This window comes from Rhincodon typus, chromosome 10, assembly GCF_021869965.1.
Source record: "Rhincodon typus isolate 14 chromosome 10, sRhiTyp1.1, whole genome shotgun sequence".
NCBI classification, from domain to species: Eukaryota; Metazoa; Chordata; class Chondrichthyes; order Orectolobiformes; family Rhincodontidae; genus Rhincodon; species Rhincodon typus.
This window is the reverse complement of record NC_063341.1, coordinates 64,268,720-64,284,901: the sequence shown is the minus strand read 5'-3', so window position 1 is coordinate 64,284,901 and position 16,182 is coordinate 64,268,720. Positions and strand designations below refer to the sequence as shown.

Below are 16,182 nucleotides of genomic sequence, written 5' to 3'. Positions count from 1 at the left end.
AACAAATCTAGCACACAGGTACAGCAGGTAATCAGGAAGGAATAAATGTTAGCCCTTATTTCAAGAGGTTTGGAATATAAGAGCAGTTCTTTCTGACATCTTCACAAAACTTTTTTCACAATTTTTAATCTGTTCGTTGGTGAAGAATCTTGGGCATACTTTGAAGTTCTGTATTTATCTGTTATATAGTAGTTTGTTTGTTTCTATCAAGTCACGTCTCAGTGGGTTTACTGACCCAAACAAGAGATGTCCATTTATATTTCAAACATGAATCTTTACTAGTTCTAACTCTGATGCTTTTAATTGGAAGTGCTGTGTATTACAGTTATCAGAATACCGGAATTTCAATTTGCCATCATACCTATAACTGTACAGAACTTTGCCTATGAACAAATGGGGAAAAGCAATTTATGTTTTAAATCCCACCAAGATGCCTTATGCTACATGACAGACTGCCATTTTGTCTCTGCAATATATTTTGGAAAGTTCAGGTGGCTCAAGTACTGATGATTGAGTATATCTAATTGTAAAGCCTGTTCCACAATCTCCAGATCAGATAAGTGAAAACCCCACTTGTTGTTAATCAGTCACATGGAAAACATATGGTAAAACCCTTAAAATTAGCAGCTAGCATACAAAGGTTCCTTTAAAAATGTCAGCTTCTGAACATAATGCAAAACATAGAATCAGAAGCATTTAGTTCACACTTTTAATGTGCAAATCACCTCAAATCCATTACATAGCCAAGTAAACAAAATATAACATTTTATCATAAATTCACTATTTCCAGATATGTATAATTTCATTAGAACTACTATACATTCAAGCTTATACAGTACTTCAGCCTAAACATGTTAAGCACAAAGTTGATACTTAAAAAACAATAAGTTATAGCCAAAAGGGGCTCCAAGTTACAATTTCAATCAAGATTTGCTAAGGATCATGCTCCAGACTGGTATCCCCATGATTTATGGTCAAGACTTTCTTCAAAAACAGCCAGTAGATGAAGATGTAGGTTGAATGTTACTTTGTGGTTTAATTGAATGGATTTTCTTCAAAGCTCCTGCTCCCCAAATCACATTCTCTCATGCATACAGAATGACAGCACATTATACGGTCACCATCTCACCAAAAACAAGTGGACAGCAATGCTGCACTTAACCCAAAAAGGAGCCTTTAGTGGATCCCCTGCTGTAACTGTTCTATCCTACTTAGTATATCGCTTGATAACCAACTTTGCACTTTTCTCCACTGCTTCATTATGTTCACCTCAGCCAACCTAGACAATGCACTCAGCAACTATCAAATGACTGCTACATGGCAGGGAATGTTTTATGATGGCATGTTCCCACATATTAAACCAATACAATGTCTTAATTTACAAATTAAATAAACATTAGTAATCCAGTGACATTTATTAAATACACAAAGTTGATGATTTGCTGAAAACCAATAACACTGTGCTGCTGTTATTCTGTGGACTTATTTCACCTGAGTCCATTTGTCTATTCTCTACATGCCACTGAAATTCAACATTCAAACACATTCTTCTTAGCTGTTCTGAGGAGAGTGCAAAATGACAGGTTGGTGGGAGAGTTGGAAATGTTTCACTCCATCACAAATACCAGTAGACTGTACATCAAGGTTTTTCTTGATACACAGCAGCAAATCTTCAAAAAAAAAAAAACTTTTTTTTCTTAAAATGTTACTATAACCTTAAATTTCATAATGTTAGACACCACAGCATGGTGTCAGTACTTGGGAGAATTACTTCAATGAAAACTATTTGGAAATGGAAAAGGTTTAGCTGTATAAATAGAAACGACTCTGACATTTGCCAAGTGCATGTAACTTAACAAGGATTCAGCCAAAGGCTTGTCCAGGTAAGTTATGGACCACAAATGTGCACCCATCTAGGGTTATTATTTGTTAGTGTCTTTTGAACAAGTATGCACATCTTGTTCCCCCAAAAAATGAACTACAAAAAGTGAATGCAAATCTTCAATATGTATATTTTTAAACCAAAAATACTTAAAAAGAAAAGAAAAGGAATTTAACAGAACTGCCAGTTAAATCAACAAGTGGAAACACTGCAGTACACAAAACACAATCTGGTTTTACAATGCAAACTTTTCAAATCAGAACTTATTCCTTTCTGAAATTCATCTTGGACCCAGTAATAAATCATCAAAAAGGATCAAAAGGCATTTGGTCAATAGTGCAGCTTCTAAGATTTCTTCCTTTTGCATATCATACATAAATTGTGTAATAAAAGTGCATTTCCAATCAGTTGGTCTCTCAAAGATGATCCTAATAACGAATTCTTTTAGCATATACCAGGTAGCCCTTGGACTTAATAATTCCTCTGCTTTTAACAATTACTGAATAGCGCAGAACCCACTTCGTTATCCATTCATATGCCAGATTGTCTTGAATGCTGGCTATCACAGCTTCTTGGAAACTTAACATGGGTATCAGTTCTTGAAGAAGACAGAAATGGGACATTTAATAAAAAAATTTTAAAGAATTAAAAACAATGCAAACTGCTTGATTTACAAATAATTAAATCACTACATTTCAGAGTAACATGGCGGCTATTGCTCTTAACATGACTAGCACTCATGTAGCAATCGCCCTTGAAAAGGAGGTGGTGAGCCTGTTATTGTGCACAGCAATATTCCATCAACAGGATGCAGTAAATGATGTGTTTGTTTTTGTGGCTTTGGCTGGGACATCAGGAAAACTGAATTCTTTCTTCGCAGCATGCATTTTAAAATGCACCTGAAGCACTAGAATGTGCAGTCCAACACACAAAGAATATTCTGACAGGATTCCTGCTTTATACATCTCAATGCCTGCTACAAAAAGGTCTGGGCTCAGCTGTGATGCTCCTGATACTCAATGCTCCACTGAGACAGTGCAAGGCTCACACATGATTATTTAGCCAAATCTAGGGGATACCAGAAGAAATACATCTCTCCAGTATTAACAACCTCAGAACAGAAGAAACAGCAGTGGAGAGAGAAATTATCCAGCAGAACTCCACACCTCAAGGTCAAGCTACAGCCAGTCCCCATTTCTCTCACAATTTATTACAAAGATTCTTGTACAGCATCTCACCTTTAGGATCACTGTGAGTCAGTAACTGGATGTCATATTCTTTAGCGAAGGCAGTAAGCTCCGGTGGCATCACACAACAGGAAGCTAAATTTACCTGGTTGCTGCTAGGTTTCACCTATACATGAAGGAAAACAAGATGAACACTAGATAAACACACTGAAATTTACATTTCAGTGTACTAAACTGTTCTCCATTGAGTTGCACTGGCTACAATTATAATCAAAACACAGCAGTAAAGATCAGAAAAGTACAACATTCATAAAAAACCAAAACACAAACAGGTAGTATTTTTGTACATCAATCTCTACTCTCCCCTTTCTAAAAGGTGAAACAATTCCAAACCATTTCTTGTTAGGAACTGTCATTCTTTCATTGGGCTCATGCTGGAGAAGTTTTCCATTTGGACATATCATGGACACGTTTGATCTTATCTGTGAAGAAATTTTCCAGCACAAAGCACTGGATGGCTATCCTGAGCAGGAACGAATCTTGACCACTTTTTCCTCCTGTTGTATGGTATGGGACACTTTGAGGTCAGTGGCAGCTCATTCACTGGTACCCCAATTGAAATCAATATGTCCACTTAGATTAAGGCTTAAATCTGGGAGAATTGAGACAAGCTGATTCTATCATTGATCAGGATTTGTGTGGACACTTCCAGCAGGGATCACCGGACAGGAAAAAGAATGAGGAAACATGACCAGTTTCCCTAATTCAATACAGTGTATTCATTTTGTACAATTTTAATGTCAAGCACAGTCATAAAAGCAGGAAGAACATAGCCAGAGGGCTGTTTCTAAAAACCAAAAGCAATACAATTAAAAAACAGCAAATCTATTAGCTTTCATACATGCAAATATATGGATGAAGAGTAGGCCATTCAGTCCCTTGAACCTGCTCAATCATTTGATATTCTGTCATTCACATCTATACACAGAACCAATATTCACTTTAATTTTTCCTTGTTGTGCATGGCCTGTTTATTGCACAGTGCAGCACATTCCACATTACTGTATGGCTACACATCCAATCAGTGTAAAGGAAACACTGGATAGAACTTTATCTGAGAATATCTCAACCTATTACCTGAGCCCACTGATAGAGTTGCTCTAAAAGTACTTTATCCAAATCAGATGTACCAATTGCTACAATGCTCTGACTTTGAACAAGAGTTTCCAGCTCTTCCCAATATGGCTGCAGGTGCGAGAGAGAAAGGCTAGCGCCATCTTCAAGTGGAGGTGGAGCAATAATCACAGAGTCCAGCTGTGACACTGCAAGTGCTGAACAAGCTGCATTAAATACAAAATTCAGGTTATTTCTTGGGCATAATTTAAATCTTTAATGTTAATTAGTACTTTTTTCTCCTACTCAAAAGCTGATCACTTCAAAAAAAGTAACATTTGAGAAATCTTTTCAGTAGAATAAACTTTCGAGGAAGTGTGCTTTATTTATAAATAAATTTACATTAGCACTGATCTCTGGAGAGGGAATAAGATCCCTGGGTAAAGATGCTGGAAGTTTTGACTATGAATAGAAGGTTAATTGAGGGCTAACTTCTAAACAAGAAAGGAGTGCAAACCCCTAGAAACTAAGAAAATCGCAGTCAAGCCATTCAAAAAAGATAGCTATGACAAGTAAATATTACAGGAACAAGCAAAATAAACCATTTATAAATACACAGAAATTGATAAGTACAAGAGCTAGATAGCCTTGTCCTTGTAATCTGCTGAAATTATATATTAGGAATCAATATCTGTTATAATGTTACCTATTAGCAGTGGCTCTATCCTAAAAGAATTGTGTCCTTCAGTATAAACTTTTTCAAAAGACCCTGCATTTGAGATAACTCAATTAGACAAATGGTTTACATTTACTCCCAGTTATACTACCAAATTGTTATTTATAGAAAATGCTCTCAGACTATGCAGCGATTGTAACAAGATCAGCCAGGTGGACCTTAAAATACGAGTTCCCGGACTAAGTGAACAGCTCAATTCAGGGAGCCCTGGCTAACTGATATAAATAGAAATGTCAGAGGTTCTGTTCACTCAGAGCTGGTTCTGCGGAAGCCAGACCAGTGTCAAGTACTATGTACAAGTAAATAAAGGGTGACTTGGTGATAGAATACCAGCCTCTATTAATTTAATAATTTAAGGATACCAGAAAACATCATTTGGAATGACCTCAGCATCAACACAACCATTTGGGAATTGAATATTCCTGTGCTAGGTTTAGTGGCTGTGCCAAACACAAACAACATCTATATTTGCAATAGGTAACTGTACTGCGTTAGTACAGAATAATATTACAGACAAAATGTCAGACAAATATTTAAAAGCCATATAGACAAATGAATATACTGATGATCCCAGAAAAGAACAAATACTACAGGTGCTGGAAATCTGAAATAAAACTGAAAATGCTGGAAATACTCAGCAGATTTGCCAACATCTCTATTTCTCTTTCTAATACCACTGTACCATCAATGCTTACTTCATTCAACCTCTTCCTTCCACCCTGTCAGGTTTCAATAAACAAGCAAATTCACTTAAATTACAGATAGTCCATGAGAAATCAAAATGGGCATGGAAAATCCCACCCTGAGATTAAAATCTGTGTGGAGGCTGGTTGTTACTGCAATCTCAGATCGCCTCTCTTATGCTCACTGCTCCACTGACTCCACTCCAGCGACAGAATCTATGAACACAGGAATAATAAGGTCAGGAGGGAGGGAACCTATAATTGGAAATCAAAGGGCAGCTATTCTGGCTGGTGCCATGCAGGTCACTTTCAGCTGCACTGTCATCAATCTCTGAGATGGCGAGAGGAGTGGCTGGGAAAGGAGTAACAAGTATGTTTTCACGGTTTCACATGTATCTCCATGCATGTTTTTCTACTTTGAAAACTACCTTTGTTCTAGTATCTCCAATTTTGATGGACAGCAGTCAATGTGTTAAATTGTACACAGGTTATCAAGGCCAAGTGCAGCATACTTTGACGTGAGAGAATCATTGAAAATGAAATTTTGTTGCCTCATTGCTGGGACAGAAACTACTTGTTGGGGGAAACTGGGACTGGCAGCTTCAGCCTTCAAATTTTATTTTTTGTGGGAAGGGGTTGCTGTATTGTTGCATCATGTATTCAAAAGAGGGCTGTGTCCGATGACATAAGATTAAATTCTCTTCTCATTGCTAGTTGAATAACTCCCTCAACAGCAGCAGCTTTGATCTTTGGAAGCTGCAGGAGGACATAACCAAATGTTAATGAAGAAAGTCTTAAGCTCCTGGGAAGCTATGCAGCGAAGACGCTGCAGGTTGTCTTAGATGTTACAACACAGAGATGTTGCCAGAGATGTTACTTCAATTACTTCTGAAATACTCATTTCAGTTTCACAGCATTTTTCTGATGCTTAGTTGAATAGGCACTGAAAAACAGTTCAGCATGTTGTTAATGCTTTCAATGGCCACAGAAACCTTGTGCAACGTCAAAGAAAAATTACACAAGGGAAAAAAAAAATGTTATTTTTGCTGATTTGGGGATACACTATTCCAAATAAAATGACTAACAATTGGCACAACATGACAGTCAAACTGAGGTTGACAATCTGCAGATATACTGGTACGTCTGGTGTGCCCCTAGCTCAATGAGAACTGGGTTTAAGGCTATTAAAATATTGTTGAATGTAGTGGTGTTCCAGCCAATGGAGGATGGAAAAGAAAAGGAGTCCCTTCTCAAACTCGTCCTACACTTATGCCTAGTCCATCAGGTGAAAGAGCAGTGGCATGATCAAACACCAGCAAATCTATTCCTCCTTCATTTCAGTTGGGGGCGCAACATCACAAAATAGAATATCTGGCCAATTTCAGCTCATGGGAGCTCTTCAATCATAAATTGGCAAATAGAAAATGGAGCCCCTGAAAACCATAAAGCTGCACTCAAAAATAAAAAGATTCAAGCTAAGCAGCTTTTTTTTATCCCCCCAAGAGCACTTATAAAACTACTCAACTCAAAAATACATCTCTTTTGTTCTTTTCCTCATCACGCATTTGCTTAAACCCTACTACATCTCTAAATTTTCCCAGTCCTAATTGAAAGGTCGTATTCTGGAAAGATTTTCTCCCCCCACAGACGCTGTCATGCCTGCTAAGTAGTTACAGCATTTTTTTTTTTTTTTTAAATTCACAGTGGGAAGAGACAATTAAGAATGTACAGCAAATGAAGAGACACATTTGAATGAGAAATTCCATTTATATAAGCACCTTTAAAATCACTGTTGATGCACCATGATTAACACACATACTGATGATCCAGTTTGTGGAATATTATTGAATGATTACACAGGAAATTCCTCTCAATTGACTTGCACATTATTTTAACCTCTTCCATAACAATAATTCTAATTTTAAAAAAAATTACCAATACATGGTTTACACCATTTTTAGAAAATATTGTTAATATTAAAGTTGAAGCTCCTTGTCTGGATATAGGTGCTCCCCTGGACTTCCTTCCAACATCAAACTCAAACAAACAATGAACGGAGCAGACCAGAACACAAGTGACAAAGTTTCTCAAACATATCTTCTAATTTGGTTCACTTATCACGGCATCATGACAAGGCCAGTGTAATATTCCATTCATAGAACGCCCAATTAATTCAGTGCTTAAAGGTTAAAAAGCATATAACCATCCGAACTCATGGTAGACCAAATGGCCATTCAGAAGTTTGTATGTTATTCAAAAAGATATTCCTTCACGTCAATAAATTTAGGCCACACAATATGCTTGCATTGTGTAATTAATTGTTTACATTGAAATAGCCATGGTAAGTTTTCAAATTTCTTTGTAAAAGTGAAATTCAATCTGGATATTAGCCAACAGAACAGGGAAAGCTGCTCTCAGCTTACATGCGCATGAGCAGTCCCATCTACAGCAAAGAGCCCACAAATATTGCCTAAAAACATAACTAATAGCATTGAGCAAGGCATTTGAATAAATACTCAGCAATATTGTAGCTCATTAGATTGTTTCTAAATTACTGAATATATGTTTAAAATGAATGCAAATATAATTAAGGATGCTGAAGAGCAAAACAAGAAAATCTGTTTTAGCATTTACCTTTCTTCACAGCATCCTTGATACCCGAGGAGTCAGGGTCACTGAGAAAAAGCTTTGCTGTATATAAAAAATATTGAGAGATTGACTGATGTGACAGATAAGGTTTCTGATAAACTTAAATAAACAAGTTATGAAAGATTGGAGATAACAAACAAAAGTACTAAAGATACTTAGAATGAACACATCAGCAACAAAACAGTAAAGAACTGGATTCAAAATACTTTAATTGCAAAAAGATATATAGGCCACAGCTTTGCTAAGCATCTGCTTAACATGTAATACTTAGTTTTTCATGTTCTATTTCTGTTATAGATGAAATGGTCTGTGTTTATTTTACTATTTGGGACAGTGGAAGTCAGAATCTATTATTAATTGCAACTTGGGACAAGTAAACTACATTTTCAATGCAAGGGTAGCAGAATGTTAAATTTTATTGAAAAGAACAATTAATACAAATATACCCATGGTATTAAAAACCTAAACAAAATGAACAGAAATTCAAGGATGTAGATGCTACTGAAAGCTGTAAATCATGAAATGGAAAAGAGTATTGAATCAGAGATATTGAGTATTAAAACAATGATGAATCCATTGGCTTATGGGATTGGGCACTGTAGTAATCAGTTCATAGAAACAGATTCACTAGATAAGCAAAATATAGACAATGATGCTTGAAAAAAACTAGAACTGCATTACTTGGATCAGGGAAGACGAGGGGGAATCAAAATCAAGAGTTAAAAAAATTATTATAAGGCTTGAGAGTAAATACTTTAAATGAAAAGTTGCTACCAGTCAGCAAATTAGTAACGAGGAACGTAAGTTTAGGATTAACACTGGAAGGGCAATAAATGTTTCTGCCTCTCAGCCAGATGTTCCCACTCCATGGCTCGTTTGACACAGAAGAACCCAGTGAATGGCGTAGACAAGCCTACGTGTATCTATGCCGGTCCCCAGCCTGTACGTTAAATGGGAAGGGTTAGCAAGAGGTAGGGCAGTCAGCTGTAAAATCACCCACCAAAGCCAGAAAAAAAAAGTTGATATGAAGGATGATCAACCAGACTTGCAGTGACCACATGTAACATAAGAAAAGCCAGGCAGAGAAAGGAAGCACTGAGATGTAGGTGTCATGTATTTCTCTCAAATTGCACAGATCATACCATTCTATCCAGCAGCAATGTGTTCGTGTTTATGTTCCACACACATCTCATTCCACCACATCTGTCAGTACATCTTACTGTTCATTTCACCCTCATGTGAAAATCTAGCTTCCCTTCTAATGCGTGAATAGTATCAGAATAGGAATAGATCACAATTGGAATAAATACAGTCACTGCCGAAGTTCTTCCCTCAATGACTCCTTATGTTATTTAAGGAATCTGGCAGGCTCATCTGTGCCAATTTTTTTTTTTTTTTTTTTTTTTTTAGATGGAACAGTCTAATGAAAGAAAAAAAAGAACCAAGGAAGGTAGAGAGACGGGGTGAGAAACAGAGCATGAGAGAAACACACAAGGTCAGGGAGGGAATGAAATGGAATTAATTGGTAAAGAAAATGATGCAACCGGACCCATCCTATCATGAACATGCTCAATTCCAGTTTAACTGCAATGGCTTTGAGTAACTTGCTCTGGAGAGGTGTTATTATTTTAATATACAAATGAGGCTGCAATCCTTTCATCAAAATAGAAATCAAATCTATTGACAATGGATTGAATTTCCCAGGACCCGAGATATCTAAAGGAAGAGTGCAGCTGCCAGATCAAGTAAATAAAGGCTTTCTCAGAAATGATCAGAATTCATGAGGAGTGCTCGCCCACCCTCCAGACTCCCAAAAAGTTGCACCATTTCCCAACACTCCCACAATCTCTTCTTCAGAACAAGCACTGCCCACTGATTCTTATTCTTCTTGATTGCTGGGAATTGTTGTTGTTGTTTTATATTGCAGACTTGACCACCTGGCAGCCTCTTAATCTGGTTGGCTGTGACAAAGGAAATGGAATTTTTAAAAATTCACATGTTGAACTCAGCAGGATCTCGGCATTCTGAGCCACTGATCTGTGCTTCTCAAACCTCCTTTAAATATTAGGCTCTGCTTCATTACCTGACACTTTTAATTCCTCTCTCTCCTCGGGGCTTATGGAGTCCACATCCTGAGTTATGGTACATTCCAGAGTAGCAGGTGGTTCCTGCAACAAACCAAGAAGGGAGGAATTGAAATTGCGAAATTAGACTCACCCAGGAATTAATATTATTGCTGATACAAAGACATGACCACTAAAGATGATAAACTGATCAAAGTCCTTGCAATCTTTTCTTCCTGGAACAGGTAAAGGACATACATTGCAGCTACTTACACAAGAACATAGATATCTACATAAATATGCATATTTCCATCTCCATAGTGCAATTCCTACAAAGTCAAGTGGAGCCATACAATTCCAGGTAAGGTGTTAGAGAAGGTGTTATTCTGCACCATACTCTCACCATCTAAGCAACTCAGCAGACCCATCTCAGGTTCACAGTTCATCCTTGGATCAAAGATTCTGTTCTTTTTTTATGTAAACTGACACTGACAGGTCCTTCAGCACATGACAGTTTTTTTTTTAAATTTTCACCTCAAAATGATGCAGCTAAACCAAGAAATTCAACTTGATTTAAGAAGTTGCATGCAGCGAGCAATATGCATTAAATTTTGCACAAACCGCGCACTTTTTGAAAAGTGAGCAGAATCTATATGTACAAACATGAAATGAAATCAATGCAGCATTATTTTGTATGAATATATCCATGCAATTGAATATATTCAATCTCAACTAGAGCAGTGGAATCAATGCCCATTACAAACTGGAGTTTCAAATCGAAACCTTGTCAGGTTCCTTGATACACTCACATGAATACGTGTCTGATTTATTTCTGTAGAATTTGAGTAATATTTCCCTAGATCTGTTTTTTACAAAAGCGCAACACTAAGGGGATTAAGGTAGTGCCACAACCTAGACACCTGGAAAAAGATATATGCATTGGTACTTCAGTCTAAGCCACACTGAACCAACAAAGCTCGAAACAAATCCTGTTTCACACAGTTATTCAGTACATTATATCTCTGCAGAATAGTACAAAACAAAGAACACAATACTTTTGGCACTGCATCAATCACTGATTCACCACAGCAAAATGTATGTGCATGACAATATTCGCCACAAAAACTCACCAAGGATTATCCAAAAACATTTACTGACTAGAATGAGAGTAACAGGCACATGGGAACAGCACCATCAAAACATTCCCCTCCAATTTGCACACTGACGTGAACTGGAAAGTTTTAGTATTGCCAGTATTTTGCCTTTTAGAAATATGAAGTAAGAACAGAAAATGCTATAAATGCTCCGCAAACCTGGTAGTGTCTGTGTAGAGAAAATCGCAGTTAATGTTCCAGGTCTGTGATCTTTCATCAGAAAAGTTCTATGGTCCATTTCTCTCTCCACATGTGCTAATAGCCCTATTTTTATTAGAATTTTATTCATGTTCTTTCATGGTCATTGGGTCAAAATCCTGGAACATTTCCCCCCACAGTACTCTGCATGGCTGTACTTTCATTGCGCAGACTGCAGTGGTTGAAGAACTTGTATTGGACAACTAGGGACTGGCAATGAGTACTGCCGTTGCCAGTAAACTAAAGAAATTCCTAGAGCAAGTTGTCTTACTGGATATAAACTATATTTTCCCAGTTGTATCTTGCACATTTATAACTTCAAATCCATTTTGACAACACAGCAAATTTTACGAAGAATGTATCATTTGCATCAAGTATGACCAGCAAAAGTAAAAAGGAGAAAAAAAAAGACAAAAAAGTGCTGAAAAATACAACTGGTTTTAACAAGATTATAACTCACTTAACATCATTTCTCCAGTCAATTCACAAATATAGATGCCAAAACATGCAAGGCAATGGAAAATAATCCACAACTATTGCAATATTTGGATATAAACACCAATGATTAATTATTCATCGCACTGGTGAACAATTGGGATATAGCAGAACACAGCAATTAAATGCTACTACATTCAAAATTAGCTAATTTCGGGCAGCTTGAGGCTGTGAATAAAAGGGGCTGCAGGGCCACACTACAGAGGAAATAAAAAAAAAGTAAAAATCAGGTTTGCTTTGCCAATCACTATTTGGTTTAAAAATCTGAATGGAAGGAGAAAGATTAGGCTCTTTTGCAACAAGTGAACAATTCCAAGACTTGTTTTTCAGGTTGCAATAAGCAGAGGATCCAGACAATTTGTTCAAATTTACAAACCTACCTCTACTGCCGCCTGAATGTCACAGACAAAAAGTTTTGAAAAGGGTGCACAGTAATGACACCTCACAGGGGAGATTAACTGTACATCAGAACACTAAGACTTCAAAAAGCTTTTAACTTGACAGCACCTCCAACTTTTTCAGTATTATACTGGAATGTCAGCCTTCATTTGGAGTGAAACTTTCGACAACCTTCTGGCAAAAGCAGGTGCTACCAACCTAGTCACAGCTGACAACTCAGGAACTACGTCTTCGGCTAGTTTACTAAAACTATGGTTTCCAACACAATTATTATGATTGACTGGTTGATTGCAGGCAGCTGATCTCACTGCATGCCTGTCTTTCCATCCGATGCACACATCAATCACCACACTGTTGCATAACTTCCACTCCCAGAAGCCCCAAAGCTCTTATCAGACTTTAAATCATGTCTCAGTTTGGTTCAGATGGACTATTGCTGCAGAATAAAGTAAGTTTTGCAGTGGCACTGCAAACAAACAAATATGAAATATTCTACAAACTCATGTGCAAAACCAGTATATTACAGATTAGACACACAAGCCACTATTCAGCCTATCGCATCCATGTGGACTCGCTGCAAAAACATCTCAGCAAGTCCATTCCACGCTAGATCTATAGGTTGTTCTCTTCAGTTGCTAATCTAATAGGTCCATACAAGATAAGGAAAAGTTACAGGGAATGCTGCTGAGCCCCACATCCAATATCTGAGTAAAGAAAGCCAAAACAGCCTGGGAAACAAATCGTGACAGCAGAAGTGACCTCCCTTGCCTCCACAATTGAAAGCAGCCAGCAACATTCTGGATGTTCCAGAGGCATAGCTCCAGACTGATGTTGCAACAATCATGTTTGGCACAATAGCAGGTTTTATTGAACTGGCCCTGAATTTCCCTCTTTTGTCAATTACCACAGTATAATTCATCAGCTAGCATTGGTGAGTGAATTTATGGATCTCTCATGTAATGAAATTAAAGATGGTAAACTTGATTCGGGACAAAGCCCTTCAGCATTCTTTATTTAAATCCTCACTCAATGAACTCGATGCTACAAATGGTGAATTAACCTCACATCAATACAGGGAATTAAGTCAAGAGAAGGTCCTGCAACGATCTTTAAATCTGATGCCTAAAATTATCACTGTTCTTAAAACAAGGAATGAAGTTTTTAAGTGAGCTGACAGACAATGTTGCTCAACTTTGGATTTCTTACGTCAAAAATGAGTGAACTGAACTGTAAACAGCAGGGAAAGGATCAACTGAGCACATATGCCCAGTACTATGAATGCATTCCAACTGAAATGGAGTGTGGTCCTCCAAATCAAAACAAGAAACTACTCCAACTTTGAGTCTGTAGAGAGTACTAGAAAAGAAATCAGACAATAGAATGGCTCTATCCAGAAAACTTCCGTGCATGCCTGAGCAAGTTCACTGGGGAATTAGATTTGATGAAACAAATAGTCATGTTTGCCTCATATCTATTCCTTCAAGTAGATATTAGTTGGTTGGCTGGCTGGCTGCAAAATTTATTTAGCATTTGATTTACAAAGTAGTGGAGTTGGTAAGGAGATAATTAGTATGCAAAATTACATTGAACCAAAAGTCAGATTGTGGCAGACTCAAAGAGAAAAATATCCACTCCTACTGTGTGCTTTGAAAGAAGGCTTACTTTGACTTCAAGTTCTTCTTGAAACAACATTCTCTCAAATGAAGTCAACAAAGACCACACATAACACCTGCCTCTTGGATACCCATTTGATGAACTGTACATGTCTCAAACTTCAAAGAACTGGCAGATAATGTCACAGGTGTCACTCAAATTTGTTGAGTAGAGGACAAAATGAATAACTCTATATGCTTGGTTTTAGATTTATATAAGCTACATAAAAATATACACTTTATTTTATGTCTTCTTTGCTGTGATTTTGAGTTGCACTTAAATTCAAAAAGTAATCATGTTTAAATAGGTTGGAGACCACTGACCTAACGAATCCCAAGTGCAACCTCTTTGAAATAGGTACTTACACCTGAGTTAAAATGACCATGAGTGGATCTAACTGGATTGTCCTTTCAAAAGACAGATACAACAAGATACAGTGTGAAGCTGGAGGAACATACCAGGTCAGGTAGCATCAGAGGAGCAGGAAAGTCGACGTTCTGTGTCAGGACCCTTCATCTACAAGAAGATACGATAGCTTCGTTTCGTCCTGGATCATGTTCTGCAAGGAGCTATTTCAGTGACCACCTCTTTTCAGAAGCAGGTCAGAACATTTAGTATAGGCATTGGGACATCATGTTGCAGCTGTACAGAACATTGGTGAGGCCACTTTTGGAATACTGCACACAGTTCTGGTTACCCTTCTATAGGTTAGATATTAAACTTGAGAGGGCGCAGAAAAGACCTACAAGGATGATGCTGGTACTGGAGGGTTTGAGCTATAGGGAGATGCTGATTAGGCTGGGACTTCTTTCCCTGCAAGATCAGAGGCTGAGGGGTGGCCTTATAGAGGTTTATGAAATCATGAGGGGCATGAATAGGGCAAATAGACAAGGTCTTTTCCCCAGGGTGGGGAAGTCCAAAACTAGAGGGTACAGGTTTAAGGGGAGAGGGGTAAGATTTAAAAAGGACCTAAGGTGCAACTTTTTAATGTAGAGGGTGATGCATGCATGGAATGTGCTGCCAGAGGAACTGGAGGAGTCTAGTTCAACTACAACATTTAAAAGGCATCTGGATAGGTACACGAATAGGAAAGGTTCACAGGGATTTAGACTAAATGCTGGCAAATGGGACTACGTTCCGATTGGGATGTTTGGTCGTTGGGGACGAGTTGGACCGAAGGGTCTGTTTGCGTGCTGTATGATTCGGTACTGGGTATTATAAAGTCAAGGCTCACTCACCTTCAGCAGCTCGGGGCTGACTTGAGAGCACCATTTCTCCAGAGTCTCCCGAATACAATCCTGTAACTGCAAACGACAGAGTGAGTGAGTGCCAGGAACAAAAACAGAACTTGCTGGAAAAGCTCAGCAGGTCTGGGAGCATCTGTGAAGAAAATAAATCATGTTTAACGTTTCAGGTCCAGTGACTCTTCCTCAGAACACTCAGAGTACCAGGTTAAAGTTCGGGCCAGGGCCTGCGAGGAGCTGACAGCAGCACAGACCAGAGAGGGATACCCCCCGTGAGCTAAGGTACCTCACCTCCTCGCTCGGCGAGGTTGGGCATTTCTTCTTTAGCCGGCTCCAGTTGACGATATTCCCGGTGTGAATGGAGACAGCTGAAGCCTGAGCAAATAGCTGCTTGCCGCCCTCCATCTGCATTCCACAGTCCGACATGGCGGAGACGACCCTCAGGACCGGCACGAACCGCCTCAACAGACGAGAGCCACGCCCCTCCCCCCCAACGTCACACCACTATAGATCCACCCCCTTCTCCAATGTCACATAACACTGGATCCCCACCCTTCTCCAACGTCACACCACCTGGGTCCGCCTCCTTCCCCCCGACGTCACACGCCCCGGGCCGAGCCTTGCCCAATGTCGCCCCCTGGATCCGCCCCCTTCCTAACGTTGTCTTCCTAGATCCGAGCACTTCCACAAAGTTACCCTCCGGGCCCGCCCCACTCCCCGAACGCC

The 16,182-nt window shown here is 38.6% G+C and overlaps 1 protein-coding gene across 1 annotated transcript; it reads right to left on the bottom strand.

The window, feature by feature from the left end:
• Window positions 1–695: 695 nt before the first annotated feature.
• gclm (glutamate-cysteine ligase, modifier subunit) lies at window positions 696–15,940 on the bottom strand. The gene is made up of 7 exons (XM_020516607.2): window positions 15,748–15,940; window positions 15,451–15,516; window positions 10,334–10,418; window positions 8,236–8,292; window positions 4,207–4,409; window positions 3,121–3,235; window positions 696–2,480 (listed from the first exon to the last, which is right to left on the bottom strand). Exons 1-7 carry the CDS (start codon window positions 15,880–15,882, stop codon window positions 2,311–2,313), a joined length of 831 nt encoding a protein of 276 aa, XP_020372196.1. The 5' UTR covers window positions 15,883–15,940; the 3' UTR covers window positions 696–2,310.
• Between the last annotated feature and the right edge of the window lie 242 nt (window positions 15,941–16,182).